Raw genomic sequence first — 26,521 nt, 5'->3', positions numbered from 1 at the left:
TTTTTGGGCTAGATTGACTGGCCTAACGGTCCAGTATGAAAATGAGGAAAATACAACTTCTTTTTAGGATTTCACTATCTCACCTTGCTTAATCCAGTAATTACAGTATCTTAATTGAACAGTTTTGATATTGTGTTCTGACTTTAATGACAACCGTCGACTGGCACCTAATCCTAACCCAAACCTAACCCTAAACTTAACCCATGCCTAACCCATAGCGCCTTCCAGGCAGCGCTGCCAAGAAACATGTGTGTGCGGTGCGTTTATGTAACTTTTTTTTGCAACATTCATTCGAAGGCCTGAATGTAAGGATTCAGGAAACACAATACCAGCTTTTGTGTATGGTAAATGGCGGAGCATATAGGCGTAAATCACTGATCTGGAGATCTTTAACAGGAGGACTAATTATGCTACAATAGCTTTTGGTCACGTTATATTCCAATTTGACTATACAATATTCAATGCTAGACAGAGTATCTGCTCTGTTTCTATGGAAGTTGCAAGAATCCACCTTTTTCTATTAAATGCCATTACATAATTAAATAGCCTTCCAATAGGTTGACGTGGAGCTTTGCTACCAACGTTGAGTGGTTTCAGTTTATCTCGCGGAGACGAGCAAACCAGTGGCAATTCTAGGTTCAGACCATATTTTAACGTTTAAATGTATCAATCTGGTACACTTTGAAATTCAGTGTTTAGAATTGATTATTTGTATCTATGGATAGAAATATTGGTGCTGTAGCCTAAACTATTTTGCACTTCAGATTTTAACCATGCACATACAGGTTGAATAGTTATGATGTTTCTGCAATAAGTTTACAACCAACTACAAAACATATTTGCTGAATTTCAGTTCAGAAATGGACAAAAGTAGTACATTTCAGCACTCTATGAAATTATGCAGTAGTGGTCACCTGTGTTGTTCAGCTAGTTGACATAATATAAGCTAATTATTTTGGCCATCTATACATGCTTTATATTCCTTTTTCAGGACTGTCTGGGACACAGCAGTTCAATACTGGGGAATGTGTCTCAGTAAATAGTTCTGGCCCTAAATGTGACAGTGGATCTAGTACCAGTTCAACCAGTTCAACCAGTTTAAATATTCAGAATAGGCCTATGCGAACAAACAAAAAGTGATTGTTTGAACTGTAGCCTATTCAGTGGCGTAACGTAGCTGTGCTGTGTTTCCCTTGATGGCAAGATGCCCACAAATACCCATATGTTTGTGTGAAAGAATACTACGCCTGTAGCCTACTGAAATGTGTTCATTCGATTAGATTTCATTTTCACTCCATTAGCCATACCTTTTCAGCGGTAGACGGTAGCCTACTCTGACGACTGTTCCCCAAAGTTGTCTGCGCGTACTGAAGCAACCTGAGGCACCCATCAGAGGTAGCCAACATAGCCTAGCGCCGCCTATGGTGCAAACGCATGCATCGAATGAACCTCCTGATCTTCATTTGACAAGGAATATAGAGATACAGATTGTAGTACGGTGTCTTGTGTAATTCCGCTGGATTTTCTTGTAAAAATTTATTTTTTTGCATATTTTGCTAGTATAGAGTCTAAGGAACAAGATTTTTTTTGTCTTCAAATTTTCACGATCCATTTTCACACTTAGATGACATCATCATTTATATAATGCATAATTAAGACTGGGACTACTATCACTTGGGGGTCAAATGTGAGAAAACACTGGTAAAGAGGGTATTCTGCCTAATTTTTGGGTGCTGATTCTGAATATCATATTTACTTAGCTGATTTTTAGTTTTAAACCTGCTAATTAGCATTTGCGGCCTAAAACTGGCCTCCATAGGCAACATAGAACGGGTAAATAGGGTAAAAAATTTAACTCCTTGATATTCTTATGAAACTTTACTAGTTGATTATTTATGTAGAGACAATATTTTTTTGCATTACAAGTTTTCTGAAAATATATGTTTAGGGATGTAATTTAACAATATCTCATTAATTATGCACTAATTTGCATACATTTCAATTACAGACATCTGAATATTGGATAGTTAACATTGAATGTAATCACGTTCAGGTTTGCCTTCAGAACTTTTTCTGGATTCAGAGCCTTAAAAGAATGGCTTGTTCAAGCGCCAGTCCTAGGTTATGCCGATTTCAGTCGTCCCTTTATCTTAGGGGGCAGTTCTGTCACAGGAGAAGGATGGGTTACAGCGACCAATAGCCTTTGCTAGCCGGGGCTTGTGGCCAAGTGAGAGGAACATGTCAAATTATAGTGCCATGAAACTCAAACTCCTTGCAGTCAAGTGGACAATCACGGAAAAAAAGGGCAGGTATCTCCTGGGCAACACGTTCACCATGTACACTGACAACAATCCCCTCCAATACCTGCAGTCAGCAAAACTGGGCGCTCTGGAACATTGCTGGGTTTGTCAGCTTGCCCTCTATATTACAACATCTTGAGCTGATCTGATGCCAACATCCAAGACTCTTGGATGACAGAATCTTGTATGGTGGACACCATCCCTGGTTGAACCAAAAGAGACCTGAAAGTCCTGCAAGAGACTGTTCCCTGTATTTCCAGATACCTGTGGTTTTGGTGACAGGGATGACCACATACCCGTTAAGACAAGTGGAGTGAACCAAGGGAAGTCCGCAGTTGATGGCAGAGGTCCCAGATACAGGAAATAGATGGAACCTTGCACCGAGCGATCCAGGCTCCTCCTTCCAGGGATCCAGTGCTGCAGCTTTTACTGCCAAAGGTGTTGCGAGTCGAAGTGCTTACTAGCCTACACAACAACCACGGCCATCTGGGAGTGGACAGGACCACAGATTTGATATAACAGAGGTGCTACTGGCCCCAGATGTGGCATGAGGTGCAAAAGTGGTGTTCTGAGTGTGAGCACTGTGGTTGCTAAAGCAAGACAACCCAAGCCAGAACCTTTGTGGGAAATATGTTAGCCACTAAGCCTTTGTAGATAATCTCCATTGACTTTACTCTCTTGGATTGGGCTAGCACAGGACAAGCGAATGTTCTGGTAGTCGCAAATGTTTTCTCAAAGTTTACCCAGGCCTTTATCAATAAAGAAAAATAAATGTCTTAAATTTTATGTGATTTATGTCAACACCCACTTAAAGAGAGAATTGCAGAGCACAAGGCCGCTATACGCAATCACAATATGGACTATGCAATAGCGTGTCACTCTTGCGCTTCTCTGAAATTCTGGGGGATTGATAGAATACTACCTCCCCAACGAGGTGGAGATACTGTCAAAATGTTACTGAAAAGAGAAGTGTTTTGGATTCACACACTCAACACAGTTGAGCCCCATGGTCTAAATTAAGAATGATGTCTTTCTTGTTTTCTCTGATTATGTCATCCTTTAATTTAGATTTATTTTTTATTTATTTAGTTTGTATTTTTAATTCACAATGACCTAAGATCAAGTTTATGACCACCTTTCTTTCTATGAGTGCTCATACTGGTTTATTGTTGCAAATACATCCCCCTTACCATTAACCAATGCTTTGGGAGAGGGAGGGGAGAAATGTCTTTGCAATGATACCAGTATGGTTTGACTCTGAGGAAGACAGAGTGCGTCGAAATGTCAGTCAATTGTTTGCACCACAATAGCTGAGTAGTACACAAACGTATTTGGAGAGCTCCGGTCATCCCTGGGCTTAGTCTCCTAAAAGTAACCCAGCCTGTCTTTCTCACATATGTTAAAATAGTTAGGCCTACTTTGACTGTCTGGTCAATCAAGTTGTCAATCAAATGACCAAATCAACATGTACTCTCCACCATGTTTGTTATTGATGGAATGTTTGAAAATGTGAGGTAAATGTGTTATTGATGTAATGCTAGAAAATGTGAGGTAATGGGTTTACCAGAGTTACCAGAACATGGCAAAGATCAAATTAATTAACAGACAATTACAATGATTTGGAACTTTGCCCTTATAATCAACTATTAGTATCAACAACATTGAATGAATTAAATTGTACATATAAACATATTTAAAGTGTCTGTCAAATATTAAAACACACATATCTAGGCTAAATAACATCAGGCAAATGAAAATTATCTTTTGGCTAAATTATTTCCTTATTAAGAAATAGGCTATAGCCATGCTGTCATGATATGACACACGCATGCGCTTGCGCTCTCTCTCTCTCTCTCTCTCTCACACACACACACACACAGTAGTCCCCCTAAAACAATGAAATCTTCCCCTACATTGTGCTTTATACTGAACCTTATCCAGGACCGCATCTATCGAATCTTCCCATGTAAAAAAAAACAACAAAAAAAAAAAATAATAATAAAAAAATATTTTTATTATTTTATTTTTATAAACAATTAACCCAGATAGCAAGAGGCTGGCGGCTACCACTGAGAGGCTACCACTGTCGACCCACAGAGGGCAGATCGGTCCGCTGGCGTTTCGCTCATCGGTTTTCTGGCGGTCCGCTGGTGGTTTGCCGACAATGCCCCAATATTTTGCCACTATTGGTCTAAACTCTTTTTTTAAATGTATTCACTTATACTTCATCCATCATTTAGTAACATTTCATGTATTTTCTTTATATTCATGACAAGTTAAATTTAAGAGATGGTGGTCCAACAAGACCACAAGTGGCACGCCACCAGCGGCATGTCACCAGCGGTCCACTATCTGCCAATCTGATTTTGTTATCTGGGAAGTAAACAGCAAAACAACTGCCCAACAGCCCGACACACACACATGTGACAGAATTATTCACAGTCACGATTATGAAAACAACTTTATGGAACTTACTGGTGTGGACCACCACTGACAGATACAGCCACAACAATAATCCATGGTTCATCTTTCAAACCGACGCGTCCTTCAAGATGACTCGTCGTGCGTTAATTTACTTTGTAAGTAAAAGGGATACATAAAAAAACACCACAAAGTCAAATCAGATAAGCTCCAGAAATTGAAAATGTCTGTAAATCTCCAGTGTCCACCCAGATAGCAAACATACACTGTGACGGAACTGGGCCACACCTACCACAACGTCCGGCACGGATCTGCATAATCCGGCGTCCAAACGCACATCGGTCCAAAATTGGTCTGGATCTGTTTGACGGATCTGGTACCAATAAGGGCTAAGACTGGCCCAGTTCCGTATGGTAGTCTGTGTTACTGACGTGTTCCAGATCTGTTTATCATATGCAATACGGGTCCGCTTATTGTGTGTGGTACGGACTCGTTTATCAGACATCAGCCGGCTTTATTTGACATGTGAAATGTGATTGGTAATTAGGGCTAATTATCCTGAAAAATCTGTTTGCTACACATTTGCTAACAGGTTCGTTATAGGTTCACCCAGGCTAAAGTTCACAGTAACGTTTTCCCAACAGCTCAACTGATAAACATAAGCTAGGCTACAAACACAAGGGGGGTAAAAAAAACTTTACACATAAGTGTCTTATTATTTTTTTTATTCAACAACCTGGCTGTAGAAGTAGTTATTGTGATAGCTGTTTAAAATAGCAAAATAGTTATTGTGATAGCTGTTTTGCTTAAGTTAAGCTAGTTGTTGTTGCTGGAAAATAATAGTAAAGTTATCAATTGCTTGGTTGCTTGTTGTTGTCTCTGAATAAACCAACAGAGATAAAAAGCAGATACTACCTTGAAAAGTTGCGCTGTCCTAGTCCAACCCCAGGCTGGCAAATCATGTCAAAAGATTGATAGTGAGCAAACCAAAGATCCTTGATTAACATTACTGCTTGGACTTCTGCATGCGTGGCAAGAATATGGGGTTGTTTCATAGCACTGTTAGATCTGACACAAACAACAATTGACTACTTTTACCACTGCTAGGTAATAATAAAAATAATGAAACGAACATATGATCAATATTGAGCCAACTATATCTTCTTTTCCAGCCTTACTGTAGAAATGAAGTGGCCATGGGAACATAGTGCACCCCCATGGTTTCTAAATTTGTGCCATTCCAAAATACCTTTTTTTTCTTTAGCAGCCAGTTGACAATGAAGTAGGGAAAGGACAGTCAATTTAGAATCAGCACCTTAATTAATATCATTACCACCTGGGTCTGCTGTGAAAAAATGGTCCTTCGGCTCATATCCGTATCACAGGTTTGGGCCAAATCAGTGTTTTGTATTTTAAACGCATCTCCTGACTTCCAGTTGAGTTGCGGAAATTGGACCTGGGACAAATCTGTAAACCGGTGATAAAACAGCATTGATAGCAGAGCTGAAACCTGTATCGGGAGTAGACCTGGCCCACAGTCAGATACCATATGTCCGCTACAGGCGGATCTAAAGGCTTTTATGCGGATCCGGCCCAAAGGAAATTGCTATCTGGGCAGTTACAGACTGATCTCTCCTCGGACCCGTGGAAATTAGCTCTTTAAGCTTTAGCCATGATGTCTCTTGCAAAGACCGGCTTTCGCAGGTGCATGATCAGTGAACGCTCACCGTTTGGTTGGAGGATCCTCACTCCTTGAAAATAAGTACGTAAGTCACAAGTAGCCTACTGCGAAGTGAATATAAGCACTTTGTCAAAACTAAACAGACGGTTCAAATCATTCCAGTATGAAACGCGTTTACTACCATCATGCTGTGGCGCATGAGTTGCGCTGTCATTGGCTCTTGTAAACATTGCCAAGCTCCGCCCGAAGTTTGCTTAGATTACTTCGATTACAACTATGATGACCGCATAACATGGTAAGGTGTCAGTCAAGTTACCCCACGTTTTGCGTTGTGTCATGTCAGTGCCAGGTTACTCCCCACGCCCTCCCTCTCTAGACTACTCTGTGAATACTTTTTTTTTATAGGTATTGCATTTGTTTTTGAAAGTGGCAAAGCTCCAGTCTTAAACCCTCTTATTTATTTTTTATTAACGATTCACCATTATCCCAATAATGAAAAGGCACACACAGTAACTAAGCTAGAGGCATAGACATCTAGCTCAATGCTTATCGCGTCTCAGTTGTATCCTGTAAGTATTTCTGGGGTTTAAATGAGGGGAGGACTGTTTCTAGGAGTGGTATCATTTACAGGAAGATCCACACCATAATTTAAGTGCTGTTACCAGTATGTTTATTCACTGTGGAAATAATTTAACTGATAAAGGCTCTACTGAGATCAAGTTACATGGCCACTGGTACTTTGATCAGACAGTGGCACATACAGCCATGTACACTACCAGCCAACACTTTGTGTGTGGCTCCGTTTCGACCAATCACAGATGGTGTTTCTGCCCTGAGAGTGAAAGCTGTTAGTAAAAAGGTTTTCCAAAATCCAAAGCCTTGACAAAGGCTGGTAGGAAACGTGTCTGTCAGTAAACAAGAAGAAAGAGATAGAAGTGACCACGTTTTTTATACTCCCAAATACTATTCAAAACATTTGAAGTATGAAGTACAATGGAAACATTATGACAAGATTAAAGGTCAAACCCAATAAAGTAATGACCTCCATTTAATATAATAAAGACATTTTATTACACTATTGGGAAGTTATAACATCAGGTTTTATTAGATTTTATGGAGTTTAGAGTACCTTTTTATTTCTGAGAGTTACTACATTATTGGGAAATTATGACATTATTGGGTTGTTTGGGTTGGTACATCTCCTCATAAATGCTATTTATTGTACCATACTATTGTAGTTATAGTAAATTAGTAGGCTATAAGACAATATCCTCCTTGCCTCACTCCCCCCACTAACTCACTAACAGACACACATGTTCATGGAAGGACAGTAGCAATGACAGACAGGTGTATCATAGAAATGGAAATCATGGAATATCATGGAAAAGTTAATCAAAATGTTAATTAATTCCCGTAATTTATTTCAAAAAGTGAAACTTTCATATAATCTAGATTCATTATACATAAAGAGCTTGACATATTTAAAGCCTTTTTTTGTTTTTATCTTGATTATTCTAATCTTGATGACTATAGGTTTTACAGTTCATGGAGATCAAATCCAAATCCAGTATGTCCTTTTTGTTTAATTTCTGCCCTCTACGGGAATTGGGAATAAATAAACCTCCTTCCAACAAATACTATTGAACGCATATAAGACAAATAAACTCATATGAAATAAGTCAGATAAGGTGTGAAGTGGATGTGTACTATGGCAACAGGACAAATGCTGACATGACTTTGCCTTTTATATTACGTGATATGGCAGATGCATTTATCCAAAACCATACATAAGTAAGGACCGAAATCCAAATCATAGTAAGTTACAACACACAGATTATGCATTGGAAAAAAGGGTGGGTAATGTAAGTTTTTGTTATGATTTCACATTTCTGATCGTGCAACATGTGGAACTATCTGGAAGCAGAGGCCTTAGTGCACGGGGTCAGGCTCTTTATCTGCAGAGTACATTGTGTGAATTGGCCCAGAGACGGAGAGATACAGTAAGCTGCTTTGATCTCTTCGCTCTTCGCATTTGTTGTACACACTGGAGAGGGCCTTCTTCACTTAAGCTTTGTTAAAGGAACACACCAACTTATTGGGAAATGAGCTTACTTGCTATCTACCACTGAGTTAGATAAGAGGATGCCATTTTCTTCTGTGTGTATGTGTGGCACTTTGGCCTAGCTTAGAGTAATTCTCTGGAAGTGGGTTACACCACTTGACTACATTTCCCAAACTGCCCAGCACACCACCACACTTTCCATGTTGAAAAGTGCATGATGACATTTTACACAAACACGGACATGGTGTTGTGCATGTGCAAAGAAGCAAATCCCACAGCCATCATGCAGTATTGTGTTGATGTGAAGTAGCTACTGAGGTTATCAGCTGTAAAAGTCAGAGTGAATCGTCTGTGAATGTTCCAGAAATTTAGAGTTACAGGCCTACAGTACTTCCTGTTCTCTACAATAAGGTTAGTCTTTTTGGACCCCACCGTGAGCTTCAAGCCAGCGCTGCCATACCTAAACCTAACCCTAAACCTAATCCTAAACCTAAACCTAATCCTAACCCTAACCCTAAACCCAATCCTAAACCTAACCCTAATCCTAAACCTAACCCTAGTGCCTTCCAGGCAACGCTGTCTTGAAGTCGACGGTGGGGGCTCAAAAGACCATCACAAGCCCTATTTTGGAAATGTGTAGCATGGGCCAAGGAACCCCTTACGTTTCGGCTCAGACCCGACTTGCAGGACGTCTAAATGATTCTAATTTTAGTTTCAGTAGTTGTGCTGCCAGAGTCAGAATGGACAATGACTTTTCTTTTGACATGAATATTTGCATGATAGTATGCAAAAAGAAGATGGCTGCCAATGCGGAAAAGAAACCCATACATTGTAGTTCATATTTGCAATAATCATGGGTAAAACAAAATATAAAATCCTTTGGAATGACATTCTGTACTTTTGATAACAAATAATTATGTAATATACTAACATGTATAGACCCCTTCTCTCCTCCATCTTGTATCATGCAGGAGAAAAGCCAAACATCAGTCCTGCACAAGATACGTCCAGTCTGTTTTTTGTTTTTAACACATTCATCACACACAAAATGGTTGCCATTTGATGCAGTGAAATGTAAGAGAGGGAGATGGGCTGCTCACTTTCATCTTGACCTCTGTTCCTCAGAGCTCATGCTGCTGTTAGGCCACACTCACCCAGATTACAATTGCTGTAGGTACTGTCAAACTATTGTTTAATGTTTTTATTTTCTAACTCCACAAGAGGCATTCAATGATAGATATCTTCACAAAAACACAGAAAGACGCGTGCGTCGGCGTCGCGTCTGTCTCGACTGCATGCAGGTGTTATGACTCGGTCTGCTCATCCATGACTGTGATTGAATGATAAAATTCTAAACTAAAATAACAGTGACAACCTTCTGCTACACAAGACAGGTCAGACAGGAAATATTACATAACACAGGAGAGCATCCACCCTTACATCACAAATAATGACAATGGAATGGATTTCATTGTAATGCCATATACTGTAGACAATAGAATGACATGGCAGGTCAAGGAAAGCATCAAGAAAAGCAAAGATTAAGAAATCGTTTTTGACATAGGCAACAAGGGTGGAGATGGTTTTACACTTTTCAGACACTCAAAGTTTGAAAACTATGGATATTGTTTGAGAACCAACCACCTTTCTACATTATCTGGGGGTTTTGTGTGCAAAAAGTGGAATTCATTGTCAAAAAATTAGAAGAAAATGTGAAAATCACTTTTCAGACTATATAATCGCTTATTTTAAAACATACAGAAAAAAACACTAAAGATGGATCGTGAAAATTTGAAGACAAAAAAATATTGTTCCTTAGACTCTATATTAGCAAAATATACAAAAAAATCAATTTTTACACGAAAATCCAGCGGGACCCTATTTTCCAAACACAGCGTACTGTACTATTGAACTAATTTACAAGACTAATTAACTGTCAAATTAAGTAAGTGGATTTCAACAACCACCGTATACCCAGGCACACCCAAAACGCGCGATGCCCCTGTCCCGTAGGCCTACTGCGTCTACTGCAGAGGTACTGCAGAGAGGTACTGAGGCGCGCCTCCCCTGGAGGGCACCAAATGATTTGAGGGGAGGCGCGGAAGGTTGATTAAAAAAAGAAGGGAAAACGTTTAGAACTATCTATGTTTTTTTTTCAATGATTACGTAATTGTCAACATTATAAAATAAAATCGAAATAAATCATAGAAGAGATGTATACTAAATATTTGGGATAGTGGAAAGTATTATTGATCCCTATCCTGAGTGAGAAATTTATTGTGCCAAACTTCATAACGTAATTTAGCAACAGTGCCGCCAGCCGAGCTAGCTGCAAGTTACCAGTGAACAGTAACTTGCAGCTCCAAGCGGATTTGTACGCAGCCTTACAACACTCTTTACAGCTCTTCGAGTCACGGTGGTGGAGGTGGAGGTGGAGGTGTCACTGTTTTCAGAGGGGAGGCCCACATTGATGGAGTTTGGGAACCCATGGTCTACTGTACAGTAAGTGAAAGCAATCGGTTTCTGACAACCCTAGTGCATTTCCTGCCTGCTCTCTGTCAACGTCGGACAGGAGAGACGAAAGAGATACGGGAGATAAATCGAGAGGATGTTATTTTAATTTTCCGCAGATCAAACACAGCAACTATAGCCTACGATTTTTAAACAATTTCTAAATTGCTGAACGACGCACAACTTGTCTTTAACTGCAGCGCACTCAAATGCATAGAAAAGGTAAGTGACAGACTGTGGGATTCCGGTAAGCAAACATGTTAATACATGCATTGTAAATCCTACTATAAAATATATCTAAAAATTGCATGAAAGAAAGTGAAGCTTAGGGGTAAAGTCAGCTAAAGGTGACTTTGGGCTACAGCATGCAGTTAAATGTATTTAACTATCATTACAAACACCTGTATATCATTTTGCTGAACCCAGATTCGTCTTATTTTGCCGACCAGGTTCTCAAACGATGTCCGTCCAAAGAAGACTTCCTTCGATAGTATATTTTCACCTCTTACTCTGCTTCGTTCTGTGTGAGGAGTGTGAGTAGCTTACTCAGTTTACTTTTTGATGTCCGGGGAGATTTGTTCCACATATTCCCATCTATTAATAATATGAATTAAAACGGCTATACATTTCGCACAGATTCACGCGCATGCTTATTTCCCTTTCTTTCAAATTGGTTAACCTAAAAGAAAAAGCAGCAGGGGACGTCTAGTCATCATGCACACGATTTCAACCAAGAGTTATGCTACTTGCAGTATGCAAATTAGACTTGCAACTGCTTGTGGTATGCTTGTGGCTTGAAAAGAATAAATGTAGCCTATAGCCAAGAGAAAGTACATTTGCTCATTTGTTGTCTTTCTTGACAAGGGACAATGAAACTACAAGTTCATGAAAACCTTGCAGCCCTCACTATTTCACCTTGCCTATACTAGTATAAGTATAAGTATATAAGTATAATATAAGTACTAATGATGTTAGATGATTTAACTGCTTTGATATTGTGCCCTCAATGGAAACCTGTGTGTGTGTGTGTGTGTGTGTGTGTGTGTGTGGTTGTTGTGTGGTATTGCTAAAGATGTGCCAAGGAACGTGAGAATCTTAATTCCAGATGGTGACACCGACAACATGGAATACCAATGTGTTGCCGATGGCAACCCACCTCCGACCTATTTATGGAGTAGGTAAGGACAGGTCAACCTAATCAGCTGTTCACACCAATGCTCTAATATGTGGGATATAGAACTTTGTTTGTTTGTCACATGTTGGCATGGGCGGATTATGAACTTTCGGGCCCCTGGGCCCAGATGTATTAATTAATGTATTAAGATGTATTAAGATGTATATGTGGGAGGGGGGTTGGGGGTCCTCCCCCAGAAATGTTTACATTTTTTTTTATGTGATTTCCTGTATTCTGGTGCATTTTGGGGATGGCCAAATACTAAATGTAATCAGATTCATAGCCTTCATCCTGATTTGTTGATATTGAGGCAATGATTCCATGCAAAGGCTTGGGCTTCAGGGCCCCCTGACCCCTTGGGCCCCTGGGCCTGGGCCCGGTAGGCCCGTGCAGTAATCCATCCCTGCATGTTGGTTGCAGTTGATTGACTACAGTCTGACCCATTTTGTGTCATGGTTGTTACAGTCCACTTTTAGTTTGGTTTTGGTCACTTGTGTGTTATTGCTTTAGTGTGTCTGATAACCAGGGACGTGCACAGGAATTTTGAGAGGCAGAACTGACCTGAAAAAAGGACACCCCCCCCCCCCCCCCCCCCCAACAAAAAAAAACTCACGGGCTATAGGCCTACGGCATACATTTAGCAACAAAACTGCGCTGCTGTAAGCTACAATCAGATTTTTTTGTATACCCCTATGGATCTCAATGATAATAACATCTCATTTCAGACTATAATTCAGAGTTTGCCGTTCATTTGCATTTTTATATAACATCGTATTTTGTCATTTTTGGCGAAAACATGCATTCCGTTAGGGATATTGAACATATTGAACATTCTCTAACCATCGTGATTTGGAATTGGTGCAGTTTTCAGCACAAAAACTCATTTTATTCTTTTCATGGACAGCACTGCTCTATGCTGTTCTATGGTGCTTTCTGCCTCTTAGTTGCGCACGCATGTTTTCGTAACGTTGCATATAAATCCATGTAGGCCTATATGAAGGACTGAGAATAACAGGGTCTTTATTAATATATATAGGCTACACAACGAAGTAAAACACTGAAATACAGCACTCAATCACCTTAACTACTGAGTGCAAAGTCTCTGTCTCACCTGCTGGTTGGCTTTTTCGCAGCCAACGCTACAGTGATGTGCTGCCCTTTGCTGCCTCCCTGAATTGTCTCACCCTCTCCTGAATCCGCCTCTTTTCAGTGGGCATCTTGGCTTCAAACAATGCCCAAAATAGTGATAGGATTTAGGCATTTAACCATTTTGGATAAAATAATTATTGTGATGCATTACATCCATCATTTATTCTTCTTGCTAAAACTAAATGTGAGAAACTAACTATCAGCAGACATGTAGCTTAGTTCGCCTAATACCAAAAAAATAGTAGCCTAGCCTAGATTATGTGATAACGGGCTGCTTGTCTGAAAGCTATCTGTCTGATTGTTTAGGCTAAACTTGGCAAACTCAGTCTGGATTTATGAAGATTTTAATTTATTTCATAAACTTGATGATGATGATCGTTCGTTTGTTATACGTCACAAACTCACCTTTTCCGACAACATTGAGTTGTCTCACCCAACAACCGCGACAATCTCCTTCTAGGGCCGTTGCCGCTCATGCAGGCTCAGCTCAGGTGCTGGTCGCGTGCAGCGCTGCAGCCACGTAAACAGAGTTTGCCTACTGACTTTCCCTTTCGGCTCCCAAATGGAAGTGAGTGAGGCTTTGCGATTTTTTTTTAACTAGGCGTACGTGAAATTCTGCATCGACTGTACAATTTATTTATTTATTTATTTTTCTTTCCCCTCGGAAGGGCAATGTGAATTGAGAAGGGCATATGGGCAACCTGAGCAACCCCCCTGTGCACGTCCCTGCTGATAACAGCTCATTGTTTTGTGACCTTTGTGAGAGGGGTTTGATGGTCTACTATGTGGAACATGTTAGTATCCACAGTGTGTCAGGTGCTGGTCCACCCCCATGTTCTCTAGCCTTTTCCCCTTATGATATTGAAAGCACTGGAGAAATAAAAAAACATGATTCTCACAGTGCTCCCAGGCATTCAAGATATAAACGAATGAAGTAATGCATAACTCATGAATTAATTCATGCATTAATTCATGATAATTCATGTACCCTTACCATAAAGTGTTACCACAATTTATAATGGACTATATTTGCAAAATTTAACTTTTTAATCTGTGTATGGATTTAGGCATTATCAATTCAGCTATTAGGAACATGGTTAAAGAAGCAAGTACATTAAGGGAAAATGATGTTTAGATTGATTAATATACATTCAGGAAAAAGCCAAAGTAACAGTAGATTTCCAGGAATGTCCAGCATTATGTAACTCTTATTGTTTTCTCTCAGAGAGGGCCTGGACTTGCCTGATGGTGTGACACCAGACGGGGACAGACTGCGCTTCCCGAGGTTGACCTCTGACTTTAATGGCCAATATACCTGTGAGGTCACAAACTCACATGGGACCGCCAAAGGCTTCATATTACGGCATATAGGTGAGTTTCTGGGCCTCACGTCACCTCTAATTTTGTACTATCATCAAAGCAGTCACAGGTTACAAACTACATGCTGCATTATGAAATGAGTTCATATAGAAGTTGGGAGTTAGAAGTATATTTCATTTGCATGTATTAATTTAGCAGATATAATGCATACCAGTAGAAAGGAATGTCAAGTTTTACTCTAATCAGTTGTGGGTTGTGTATAATATTGTTATGGTCTTTTGTATCCATTGTGTAATCAGGGGCGTAGATTTGCGTGGGGACCGAAGGACGTGTCCCCACCAATGTCAAATTACGACTGAAATGTCCCCACCAATATTCAGGTTGAAATGGGGAAAAAAGCGCTCACATGCGCTACACAAAGAGTTAAATAATTTCTCACTTCAGTGCTGCGGATCATCTCGTACAGATCTTGTAATGTGCAGTAGCCTATAAGGGTAAATCACGCTGATTTGAAGTTACCTATAATAACTACCAGTGAGCCGCAGTCTCCTGTGCAGCATGCAGCGCTTCATCTTTACTTCACTACAAGCATGAAGTGCGTCCAAATTCACCCATTCTTCTCTGTTGAACTCCTCGAGAAGTAGGCTACTCATCACACATGTGTCACATGAAAGAGCCTTTTCTCAGCTTTTAAACGGTGCTAGCTAGCCACTGTTTGCTGTAATAAACAGTTCGCAAGAAAAATAACTTCAAGAGTTAAGATTAAATTAAGATTTAATAATTATTCTCTGCGCCCATCTCCACATCCATTCGTCTCGGTGGAATATCGTAGGCCAACACACTCTTCACGCAACACATGACAAACCATATATCAGAATAAACAGCAGACCTTACCTTACAAAGGTGTAATGCATTCCCGTGTATATATCTTATATATACTTTTTTGATCCCGTGAGGGAAATTTGGTCTCTGCATTTAACCCAATCGGTGAATTAGTGAAATACAAACAGCACACAGTGAACACACAGTGAGGTGAAGCACACACTAATCCCGGCGCAGTGAGCTGCCTGCTACGACGGCGGCGCTCGGGGAGCAGTAAGGGGTTAGGTACCTTGCTCAAGGGCACTTCAGCCGCGGCCCACTGGTCGGTGCTCGAACCGGCAACCCTCCGGTTACAAGTCCAGAGGCCAGTGGGCCACGGCTGCCCCAATACATAGTTATATATTATATATTATATATATATATATATATATATATATATATATATATATATATGTATAGTTAGCTGTTCCAGAGTAATCCGGTTTTGAAATAAATTATAGCAAAATTCAACATGGTCTTTCGGCTGCATTTCTTAAAACTGAGCTGTGCTTACATCGCCTAGATATCTGTAAATATTAGAATCAGAGAATATACAGGCTGCTCATGTTTGTCAATGTAGCCTTAATGATTTCTTTTCACAAAATGCTAAGCATTTTGTCTATGTATTTAATTTTCTTAAAACTGAGCTGTGCTTAAATGGGCATGATTTCATAACAGACCAAATAGAAAATAAATGTTAAATATAGCCTACATATCTGTAGCCTACATATTAAAATCAGATTATGTAGGCTACACAGTGTAGTTAGATCAAGTTGGACAGTAGCACATTTTAATCATGGATAGTAGTTGGACAGTAGCACATTTTAATCATTTTATATATTCGGGGGGGGGGGGGGGGGGGGGGGGGGTAGTGGGTAGTGTCCCCACCAAAGCTCAGACCAAACCTACGCCCTTGTGTGTAATACAATTTGCAGATAGCATGCAATATGTGGTTAATATGATAACCTGGACGTTGGCTTATTTGAGTATGACAAATGTACATGCATGTGTTGCTGCTCTTCTATGTAATGTTTGATAATTTAGGGAATTGGTACACTATGCACTACACCATATCCCCCGAGAACTCCCTCCCCCCGAGTCAGAGGGGGGTGGGGGTAGGGGGGCTTGGCCACACTGGCTGCACCGGCTGTGGTTATGGCACTGGACAGAGGAATCTCACATTTTCTCAGCTGGTGGCCACCATGACTGTGTTCATTCAGCACACTTTCTCTACCTAACCCATGATTATTTTTTCTCTGCAGTTGACACCAGTGCCTCAAAGGATCATGATGAGTTCTGATTTTCTTTGTGGGTAAACTCTCACACACAAAGACACACACACACGCACACATATGCACACACACACACCATTTGGCTACTCACTGCCTACTGAAATTGTGAAACAGTGGCCTTCCATTTGAACTGGAGCAAGAGAGTCTGAGCCAGAACCTGAGTTCAGTTTTCAGTACTAACAGAGAACTATGGATCCATAATGGATGCAGCGTTCTGTGCACCTGGCTGAAGAAGCCCTTAAATGGAAAATCATCCATCATGATGCACTTTTAATCTGTATTTAGGATGATAGGATAAATACATATATCTAATATATAAATATATACTGTATATGTAACTTGTCATTACTCTTTGTCAATGTAATTGCAGTTTGCAGTTTCACAAGGAACATACTGCCATTCAAATTCTAAAGTTACTGTAATTGCCCTACTATGCACACTGACTCATCACATGGGCAAATACCTGTCTCACAGTTTGACAATTAGCAATCAGAGCTTTAGCATAATGCTTGTGATGTGGATGAGGTGGTGTGGCCAGACCAAAACAGAAGAGAGGATGCAGCATAGTTTTTTGTTTTTTACTGTAACTGTATACAGGAAATTTGTCTGTTGTTTTGTAAGTAGACCACTGTATGTGCAACTTTATGTTGGTTGGGATGTGCACTGTGTACACTATTTTTGTGGGGGGAAATAAAATATATTTGTTACCGTGTATTTGTGTGTTCTGAGCATAAACACAATATTCTCAAATATGTGACAACAAACGTATGTATGTACTGTCTGTAGTAAGTGTAACACTGAACAAAAAGAGAGGCCTAAGTCATTATGATGAATGGAGAAGTGTTTTCCATTCATTATAGTGTTTTACATTGAGCATGTCAGTGTTCAACTGGTTCTTATAAATGTCTATTCATATGATGGTTTGTGTGTGTCATTTGAAAACAAAATACCATTTTGAGAAGAAATAACATTGTTTTGAATGTAAAGTTTCATTTTGCAGGAGAATTGAGGGGTTTTGCCCATTGTGTGTGTGTGTGTGTGTGTGTGTTTTGATTTGTGTGTAGAGTTCTGAGAGTATGAGGCATGCTTTCAGAAAATGTGTGTAAAAAATCGAGACAAACTGTATTAGATCAGTCTGGTGCTTTTTGAGCACTTGCTCAACAAGAGCAACAAGTGAGCCTGTAAAGCAAGCTTGTCTGACCACATGGTGTCAAAAAGGGCTCCAATGGAAACCTCAGTGTGACTGAAGACGCACATGTCAGCATTAAGAATTTCCATCAGAGGTGGTCAGCATGCAAAGCTTTCTGAATCATTGGCAGTGGTGGAGGAAGTACTGAAACTCAGTACTTAAGTAAAAGTACAAATATACAGAGACATATTTACTTTAGTAAAAGTAAAAGTACCACAATGACAATGACACAATGACCCTACTTAAGTAAAAGTAAAAAGTACCTGCTTTTAAATGTACTTTAAGTATTAAAAGTAAAAGTGTTTGCATAATGATTTATTCTCTTAATATCTATATTCTAAAAGAAAAATCAGTATGGGCTGTGGCATTTTAATTTAGCTAGTTTTAGGTTATACTCGACTAGATAGTTTTAAGCTAATGCAATTGTGCTTACCATCTGTGGCCTAGTTTACATTCTGACCTACAGTTCTAGAGACTGTAATTCTGGTTATCTACTAGGGTGATCTGCTGAGTAAAATATCTCGCAAAACACGAGAGCCTGAAGTTTAACGGGGTAGACAAGGGAAACGTCGGGTGGATTGTAGGCCTAATGCCAATTCTGCTGATTGAACAGAAAAGTTGCTGAGAAAGGTGTCTTTATGATTAGGTTCAGTTTCACTTGCGCAGATGCACATAGACATTGAATGAGCACTCACGTTACTACCCCCCAATTGTAGGCTATGCCTCTTTATTTGATCACACACAATTAAGAAATATTTCCTTATCTGGAAAATGTTACGTTTTTTTCGGCCAGCGGTTCTATAATAGTCTACCATTCATTTGTGCACATGATCAGACGTGTGACGGAAGCATGGGCATAGCCTGTAACTTTGCTGATCCGCGGATAGCAATCTCATCGGAGAGGAGGCCCTAATGCTGCAGATAACAGACAGAGAAAGGCACAGAACACAGTTGCATGTCCAGTGTAGCCATGGGTCTGGTGAATATAGCTGCAGATGGCTACAAGCTCACGCTTTGCCTGGTCTAGACTAGAAGCTTATGTTTCAAAGATTTAGAAGCTGGACACGTAGCGCTCCAACGATGGTGTGGAGAAATGTAGCGGAGTAAAAGTACAGATAATTGCTGTAAAATGTAACGAAGTAAAAGTCAAAAGTATGCACTATAAATTCTACTTAAGTAAAGTAGGCTACAAATACGTGGAAAATGTACTTAAGTATAGTAACGAAGTAGGCCTATTTGTAGGCTACTTCGTTACGTTCCACCACTGAGCATTGGTTTGCGTGGTGATAGGAACCATCTACTGATCTGATTCTGCAGACGTTTCCCTATCTTGTCACTGTTGTAAGTGGATAGAAAAGGTGGGTAACACTTTACTTGACGGGTGAGTTCATAACACATTCATAGCAGCTGTCATAAACTGCACATAAAGCATTCATGACTGTTTCATGAGACATGACTCAACATTCATAGCAAACCTTTCATGAACGTGGAAGACAGAACGACGATAATATGTCAAAACTAGATGTACTGCAGAGCGGTACAAAATATGACCGCCGCCCAGTCCAGCACATGTTTTCCACAAAAATAAGTCACGCTGAAAGGCATATATGATTCTAACTGTCTCACTGAATTGCATTATGCACACTCAATTCTCACTGGTATCTGCTAGACAACAAGTACCAAAACATGATTATAGTTCATAGATTTCACATGTAATATAGATTTTATACAACCCCACCCCCATCTTGCCTGTTCATAATTCTGAGAAATTCTTGAATTGTGTGCATGTGTGCGTGTACATGTTTATGTTTATGTGTGTGGGTGGGTGTGTGTGCGTGCATGTGCATGTGCTTGTGTGTTTGCCTGTTTATGTGCCTGTGTGTGTGCATGTGCATGCATGCGTATATATGTCTACTGTGTGAGTATGTGTCATACGTAGGATTACTGTGAATGTATGTGTGTGCGTGTGTATCTGTTTATGCACATGTGTGCATATGGAATGGGTTTACATGACCCCTGGAGGCAAACATATGCAAAAAATTGGTCATCGGTTCCTAGGCCCTACGGTTCTCAGGATATTCACAGAAAACTGTGTCTGCCCTACCCTCCTTTAGTCCAGCGGGGGGGCTACAGATCAAAACGAAAAGCGATGGTTCCATGCTATCCATGTGGGGTTACATGCCCACCAAGTTTCGTGTACCCCGGTCTTTCAGTGTCCCGGGAATCCTTGTTGGTGTACGGTCACTAAATGTACACATAAATTATTTTATTGTAAGGCCCCCCATGAACGAAAGTCCACGAAACTTGGCACGCATTCGGAGGGTGTCATATTAACCCTTCACTTTCAATTTCGTGCAGTTTTGACCATGTCAGCCAGAGATATTGTGATGAAAACACCTAATGTTTTGCTTTTTAATTTTTAACTAGGTGGCGCTATACATGAAATAAGTGGTAATGGGATAGATTGACATGCCCCCTTAAGACCAACATACAAAAAAAGGTGGACCTCCTAGGCCCTACGGTTCTCGAGATATTCACAGAAAACTGTGTCTGCCCTACCCTCCTTTCGGGGGGTCCAGTCCAGCGGGGGGGCTACAGATCAAAACGAAAAAAGGAGGTTCCATGCTATCCATGTGGGGTTACATGCCCACCAAGTTTCGTGTACCCCGGTCTAACAGTGTCCCGGGAATCCTTGACGGAAATTTGGACATGCGAAAAAGATGCGCGCGGCGGTCATAATAAAAGTTCAACATCGTATTTGTCTAACCTGGATACCATTAATTTGATCCCTCCAGCCTTTGTAAATATTTCATGAATATCTTATGACGTCTACATTGAATGTCACTTTACTATACAAGTTGTGAAGTATTTGTAATCACTAAGTTTAACACTGGGAGGTAAACTAGCCTACATTCAGCTTTATTTGTGTAACCTGGAGCGGTTGGACATTCCCAGTAGTAAAATATGAGAAATCATCTGCAAAGGTTACATCAATGAAAAAATACATTTTTATGAAACAAAAATTATTTGCTTGACCATGTTCTGTCTTTTTGGCACTGGAGTAGCCCATTGACTCAGATGTGACGTGATCAAGAGGTTTGGACCAAAAACGGCAATACTGCTTTGCGACTTTGGACTTTTATTTTGACAAAGTTCAAGTTCTCATCTTTCTGTCTTCCACATTCATGAAAGGTTTGGTATGAATGTTGAGTCATGTCTCATGAAACAGTCATGAGTACTTTATGTGCAGTTTATGACAGCTGCTATGAATGTGTTATGAACTCACCCCTCAAGTAAAGTGTTACCAAAAGGTGTTCAAATCCCCTCATTGGAATGTTTTGCTAGTGCTGTATGCCTGTTTAACCACAAGATGGCAGTGGTGATCCTAACATGTGAGTGTACAGGTCATGTGAGTGTACAGGTGATGTACTTGGTGATGTCACTGCCGCTACAGTTTCAGTCATGACAGAATTTTTTATATCGGTTGTCATGCTTGTCATGGCAGATGACTTTTTGTCTGTAGGCAGTGACAGCGAGACAGACAGACACTCTCACACACACACACACACACACACACATGCGCACAAATATGCACACACAAGCATAAACACAGACAGATACAGATGGAGAAGCACATTCACACACACACACACACACACACACACACACACAGTGTTAGAGAGAAAGAAAAGAGTGCCGATAGAGGAAGCTGTGATGAGACAGTGCAATAGAAACTGGGTCATACCTCTGCAACATGATTCTTAGTGGTCTGTGTGTGTCCTTCCTGTGTGTGTGTGTGTGTGTGTGTTTTTGCATGTGAGCTTATGTAAGTGAGTGTTGTGAGTGCTCATGTGTGGGAGTGAGAATGGAACACTGACAGAGGGGCCAGTGGTGGTGGTGTTGGTGGTGGTGGGGGGGGGGTGGGGGGGCTACTGTCTGCAGGCTCATCTGTAGCCTACTGTATCTACACTAAGAGTGAGAGAGAGAGAATGAGAGAGAGAGAGATAGACAGAGCAAGAAAGAACAATATAAGTATATGACAATAAACTTGAACTTGAGACTATGACATCTATAGACAGCTTGTTCAACACTGTTGCATGTAATGACTCAAGTGATGAAATAAGGCCTATTTATTTTATAGGGTAGGACTATTCAGCATGGAACTAGGCCTATAGTGCATTATGACCATTAGCAATTGAAAAGGTAAAACAGACATTTGTACAGAATCAGTTGCATGTACTAAGCATTGCTGATTCTGATTGCTGATTGCTGATGATATGGGTTGAATTAGCAGTTTTACGTAAGAATTTCAATTCTGATGTGAGAAATGTACCAAAGTCACTGAGAAATACTGTAATGGCTCAAATAACAGTGAAAAGCACAAAAGTGAACTTATTTTTCTCAAAAGCACATCAAAGTAAGTTTATTTATAAATATACAGTATATCCTTAGATAAATAAAACACATTACACTGTTGTTGTAAAATTCTGATAGGACCACTGACATGCTTTATAATGTCATCAACACAAGATGGCATTAGTGAATCACCATAAATCTGTCTTATGGCCATAGTGGACACATACACACACACACACACACACACACACAACAGTGTGTATCTTTGTGTGTGTGTGTGTTTGTGTTTTTGCATTTGAGTGAGTGAGTGTTGTGAGTGCTCATGTGTGGGAGTGAGAATGGAACACTGACAGAGGGGCCGGTGGTGGTGGTGGTGGTGGTGGTGGAGGTGCAGGCTCATCTATAGCCTATCTACACTAAGAGTGAGAGAGAGAGAGAATGAGAGAGAGAGATAGACAGAGCAAGAAAGAACAATAAAGTGAGAGGATCCAACAGCAGTAACAGCACATGTGGATCTAGACCTCCAGTGGTCATCTGGTTGTACTCCATCAGTAACAGCACATGTGGATCTAGACCTCCAGTGGTCATCTGTTTGTGCTCTGTGTCTCTGCTGGCCTGCTGGTCATCATGGACGTTGTGAGTGCTGCTGCTGCTCCAGTGCTGTGGCTACTTCTCTCTCTTCTCTGCCAGAGCACCGCTGGTCAGGGTGAGTCACAACAGCCTCCTCTGCACACAGGCCTCATGGTTGGGCTTCATGCTTTGCAACAACAGGTCAGATTTGTGATTTACGAGCACACTGCTTTACGCAGAAATGTACTCTCAAATTTTTTATCAGTATGTAACATATGTGGTGTATAGAATGGGCCTTTTTTAAAATAAAATAAGTCAACTTAGATTTCAGAATTTGTTATCTCTATTCAGACGTTGTTATTTCTTATACCAGTTGGGATGTGTTTTTTCTGCATCCATTATATATAAATGCAATAAACTGTCACCAAGTTTGTAATTATAGTATTTTTACAGTAATTGTAGTATACTACTCATAGTAAGTAAATATTGTGAAAAGAAAATGTGGGCACTCTAGGGTTAAGGTACCTTGATTGTTTACGCAAAGGCTTTGATGTTTCCTTGACATTTTACATTATTTTCTCTGCCAAATATCTCAAAAATTACATTGAATATGTGTTTCTTTTTTTTGTCACTGTAAAAAATATTTTTTTTATGACTGACATCCTGCACAGGACTATTAGCATACCTGAATCAGTGCTCAGATTCGTCACATTTTAAGATTGTTTTACGAACAATTACAACAATGATTCCATAGTGTCCCTAAAGAAAATTAGATATCATTTTTACAGCTTTTCATTTTGCAAAACCGCTCCATTGGACTCAATGCAATTCATATCGCTTTTTAAAGCTATTTCTTATTTAATTACATTCTTTACTCTTAATTTCCTGGATTCTAGTAAAACATATGAGATGAATGAGGTATTCTCATTAGTAGGTTAAATGTGTTATATGGAAACAGAAAATAATTTTACACTGTGAAAAACATTTATGATCCTATTTTCCTTGTGATTCCTTGATGAAAACGTTAAAAAGTTTAATATTAAACACATTTAATTATTTTTTGAATATTTGTTTATCAGATGAGGCCATGTGCGACCCTGAGGTTCTGGTCAGAAGGAACACTGTCCTGAGAACAGCCCCGATGAAACCCCTGACACTGAACTGCACCATCAGATGGCAGAACTGTGACACAGAGCCCACAGTCACCTGGTGTAAACTCACCGATATCAACTGTGTACAACTGGACTCAACACAGAAACATCACATGTCCATCTACCAGGAGAGAACACCGGGAGGGGAAAATGAACTGATCTCTCGTCTGAAATTCCACCACGTGACCAAACATGATAATGGTCTATATCGCTGTAAAATATCTCAATCTGTAATCAGCCATGCCATCAACATATCTGTGTCAGGTAGCTATATCAAATGAAACCAGAGTTTTGGCTCTATATACTAAAGGTTTATGTGTATAAACAACTTGTCATAAGTTTAAGGTTTACATGACCAAATGACCTCAAATATGAATCTCCCTGTCAGTTAAAGTTTGTTTTAATCTGTTTTATCTCCTTTTGTCCTCTTTCTCATCATCTCTGCTGATTTAGAAACCCCACATACTACCACAGGTAAGCACCTCCTACACACGTACGGAATGGGTTAATTGTTAAATTGTCCTATTTCTTAACTTAGGTTCATTCATGTTATCAGGATTCTCTCTCTGGCTAATGTAATCAAAGCATGACCTGCATTGTATCAATATTACTGGTACTGATTGGGAAGTGTAACATAAGGGTTAATTTTGTTATTGTGACATTTAATTTTAACTATACAAATCCTCAGAAATAGGTAGATGTTATTTTGATTGTTGAGGTTCTTTCTTACAGCTGGTTACTACTCTTGGTGTGCAACTGAAGCACTACAGTATGTTAACGCAGCGTGAAAAGGTTTTAGAAGACTGGTCTATTCTTTTGACTGTATGCACCACTGTAACATCTAGTGTAGCAAGATCCATTGATTATAGTGGAAACTCGCTTCAGTTATATGTCGGGTGTAGCTTGCCTGTCACGCACACACACACACACACAAAAAGGTCTTTCAAAGTCCTGTCGTTCTAGGTATACTGTACACACTTCAGAGAATGAGAACACGGTCATATGAGGGGATGGGGGGGGGGGGGGCAGAGAAAGAGTGAACTTGCCTGCTTGATTTGATCTACCTCAATGACATCAATGAGGTTTTGTGTAACCTTATTTCTTCGTGTGGTCTATCTTATCATTCTCTACATCTCTTGCAAAGCCAGGCCTGGGTCCTCTCTGTGATCGTTTAGTTTCCCTCACTATTATTAATTAACTCTTGACAAGAATATCAATAAACACGACCTAATGCAAGCATTAAACAATGTGTCTGATAAATAGTTAGGTACTTTTATTGTCCCCATAGGGAAACTGTTTAAATAGGTCAAAAAACATGTTAAATTAAACACGTCTTTTGTAATAGTATAATCTCACTAGACAACAATGGTACATTTTTTATACTTTAGTCTGGTTTTGATGCTAAGTTGCCACTTGCTCTGCTAGAACTTTTCATTTGCATTCATGAACAGGTTCCTGCTTCCGTTTTATATAATTTTTACAACCTATTTCTATTAGATTGTATAGCTATTTAGAATCTGTGTTTCTCTGCCTGACAGGGAGTCCACCCATCAGGACTGATCCGGACTGGCTGATCTATGTGTGTGTCTGCACTGCCTGTGCAGTGGCCATTCTCATCATCATCATCATCTGCTTCTGCACACTCAGAGGTCAGAGGTCAAACTAACAGCATTCATGATCCTTTATCACACACAAATTAGAATACATACAGGCATTTCTACAAAAATACATAAATCGATCAGTAAAAGCATCATACACAGACAGGTGTCCAGAACAATTGCACATCATGATTTGACAAGAAATACATTTTAGAGTATTTTGGTCTGGTTTTAGGCCATGTGATAAGTTATAAATGCAATGTGTTGTTGTTGTTGTTGTTGTTGTAATAACTATAGTATTGTCTCATGCTATCTGTTATTCTACAGGTGGACATCACTTCACAGGACACTGTCTCTGCACTGAGTTACTACGAAGCCAGTCTGGTCAGGTCATCTGATCCAGACCATCCAATGGATGATGGACCAGTTAGTTAGACATGACTTCTACAGCCACGATCAATATACATTCTTTCATTCATGACTGTTATAGCCATGATGAATATACATACGGTAGATGAAACTATATGGCCATAATGTTGTGCGTGGCGGAGCTGAAGTAACGTCACAGACTCACAATCGGTTGACCCATGTTCGTGAAGTTGTGAAGCCATGTCCCTTTGGATACAATCATCTTCTAAATTTCAGACAACATGTAACTTTAACTTTAACCTGCTTGGATGGATTTTACCCAGCATGGTGTCATCATTAGACATCATGAACCACAGTGTCTTGGACTCCGGCATTTGCACAATTGTTATGTTTGTAATTGTTTTTCTAAGCCTGATTACATAATGTTACACATCTATATTTCTTAAGCTAAATGACTGCAGTTTCCTATTTTATTGGTGACATTTTGTATGATTTAATAAAAACAGTTTAAAATCTT

The 26,521-nt window shown here is 39.9% G+C and overlaps 3 protein-coding genes across 7 annotated transcripts in view; 2 read left to right on the top strand and 1 right to left on the bottom strand.

The window, feature by feature from the left end:
- LOC121700144 (poliovirus receptor homolog) overlaps positions 1 to 5,678 on the bottom strand; it is a 72,838-nt gene extending 67,160 nt beyond the window's left edge. Inside the window, exons 1-2 of the mRNA XM_042082945.1 lie at positions 5,637 to 5,678; positions 4,776 to 4,875 (exon numbers count right to left, since the gene is read on the bottom strand). Coding sequence (XP_041938879.1) covers positions 4,776 to 4,827 — 52 coding nt within the window. The 5' untranslated portion in view covers positions 4,828 to 4,875; positions 5,637 to 5,678. The remainder of the gene's footprint in view (positions 1 to 4,775; positions 4,876 to 5,636) is intronic.
- LOC121700215 lies at positions 908 to 26,521 on the top strand. 2 transcript variants are annotated; one of them, XM_042083040.1, is made up of 8 exons: positions 908 to 918; positions 1,178 to 1,184; positions 7,166 to 7,169; positions 22,812 to 23,022; positions 23,966 to 24,301; positions 24,491 to 24,511; positions 25,576 to 25,686; positions 25,963 to 26,521. In XM_042083040.1, the coding sequence occupies exons 4-8, from the start codon at positions 22,944 to 22,946 to the stop codon at positions 26,031 to 26,033; spliced, it is 618 nt and encodes a 205-aa protein (XP_041938974.1). In that variant the 5' UTR covers positions 908 to 918; positions 1,178 to 1,184; positions 7,166 to 7,169; positions 22,812 to 22,943; the 3' UTR covers positions 26,034 to 26,521. The 2 variants fall into 2 exon arrangements, with proteins under 2 accessions (XP_041938974.1, XP_041938962.1); XM_042083028.1 differs by lacking the exons at positions 908 to 918; positions 1,178 to 1,184; positions 7,166 to 7,169 and having other exon boundaries at positions 22,699 to 23,022.
- On the top strand, positions 10,842 to 17,483 carry LOC121700224 (nectin-4-like). Of its 4 annotated transcripts, XM_042083068.1 has the most exons (6): positions 10,842 to 10,966; positions 11,095 to 11,197; positions 11,425 to 11,508; positions 12,048 to 12,153; positions 14,524 to 14,669; positions 16,742 to 17,483. In XM_042083068.1, exons 2-6 carry the CDS (start codon positions 11,185 to 11,187, stop codon positions 16,777 to 16,779), a joined length of 387 nt encoding a protein of 128 aa, XP_041939002.1. In that variant the 5' UTR covers positions 10,842 to 10,966; positions 11,095 to 11,184; the 3' UTR covers positions 16,780 to 17,483. The 4 variants fall into 4 exon arrangements, with proteins under 4 accessions (XP_041939002.1, XP_041938992.1, XP_041939012.1 ...); XM_042083058.1 differs by lacking the exon at positions 10,842 to 10,966 and having other exon boundaries at positions 10,973 to 11,197; XM_042083078.1 differs by lacking the exon at positions 10,842 to 10,966 and having other exon boundaries at positions 10,973 to 11,222.

Source organism: Alosa sapidissima, chromosome 2 (assembly GCF_018492685.1).
Source record: "Alosa sapidissima isolate fAloSap1 chromosome 2, fAloSap1.pri, whole genome shotgun sequence".
Taxonomy (NCBI): domain Eukaryota; kingdom Metazoa; phylum Chordata; class Actinopteri; order Clupeiformes; family Clupeidae; genus Alosa; species Alosa sapidissima.
Note: the sequence above shows the minus strand (reverse complement) of the source record. Positions and strands in the feature narration are given on the sequence as shown.

Coding starts and splice junctions, on each gene's coding strand:
- LOC121700224 (XM_042083068.1), top strand. Junction 11,509..12,047: donor CTTCGTTCTGTGTGAGGAGT/GTGAGTAGCTTA, acceptor GTATTGCTAAAG/ATGTGCCAAGGAACGTGAGA. Junction 12,154..14,523: donor CCGACCTATTTATGGAGTAG/GTAAGGACAGGT, acceptor GTTTTCTCTCAG/AGAGGGCCTGGACTTGCCTG.
- LOC121700215 (XM_042083040.1), top strand. CDS start 22,944: ATGGACGTTGTGAGTGCTGCTGCTGCTCCAGTGCTGTGGCTACTTCTC. Junction 23,023..23,965: donor CCAGAGCACCGCTGGTCAGG/GTGAGTCACAAC, acceptor TTTGTTTATCAG/ATGAGGCCATGTGCGACCCT. Junction 24,302..24,490: donor CATCAACATATCTGTGTCAG/GTAGCTATATCA, acceptor CTGCTGATTTAG/AAACCCCACATACTACCACA.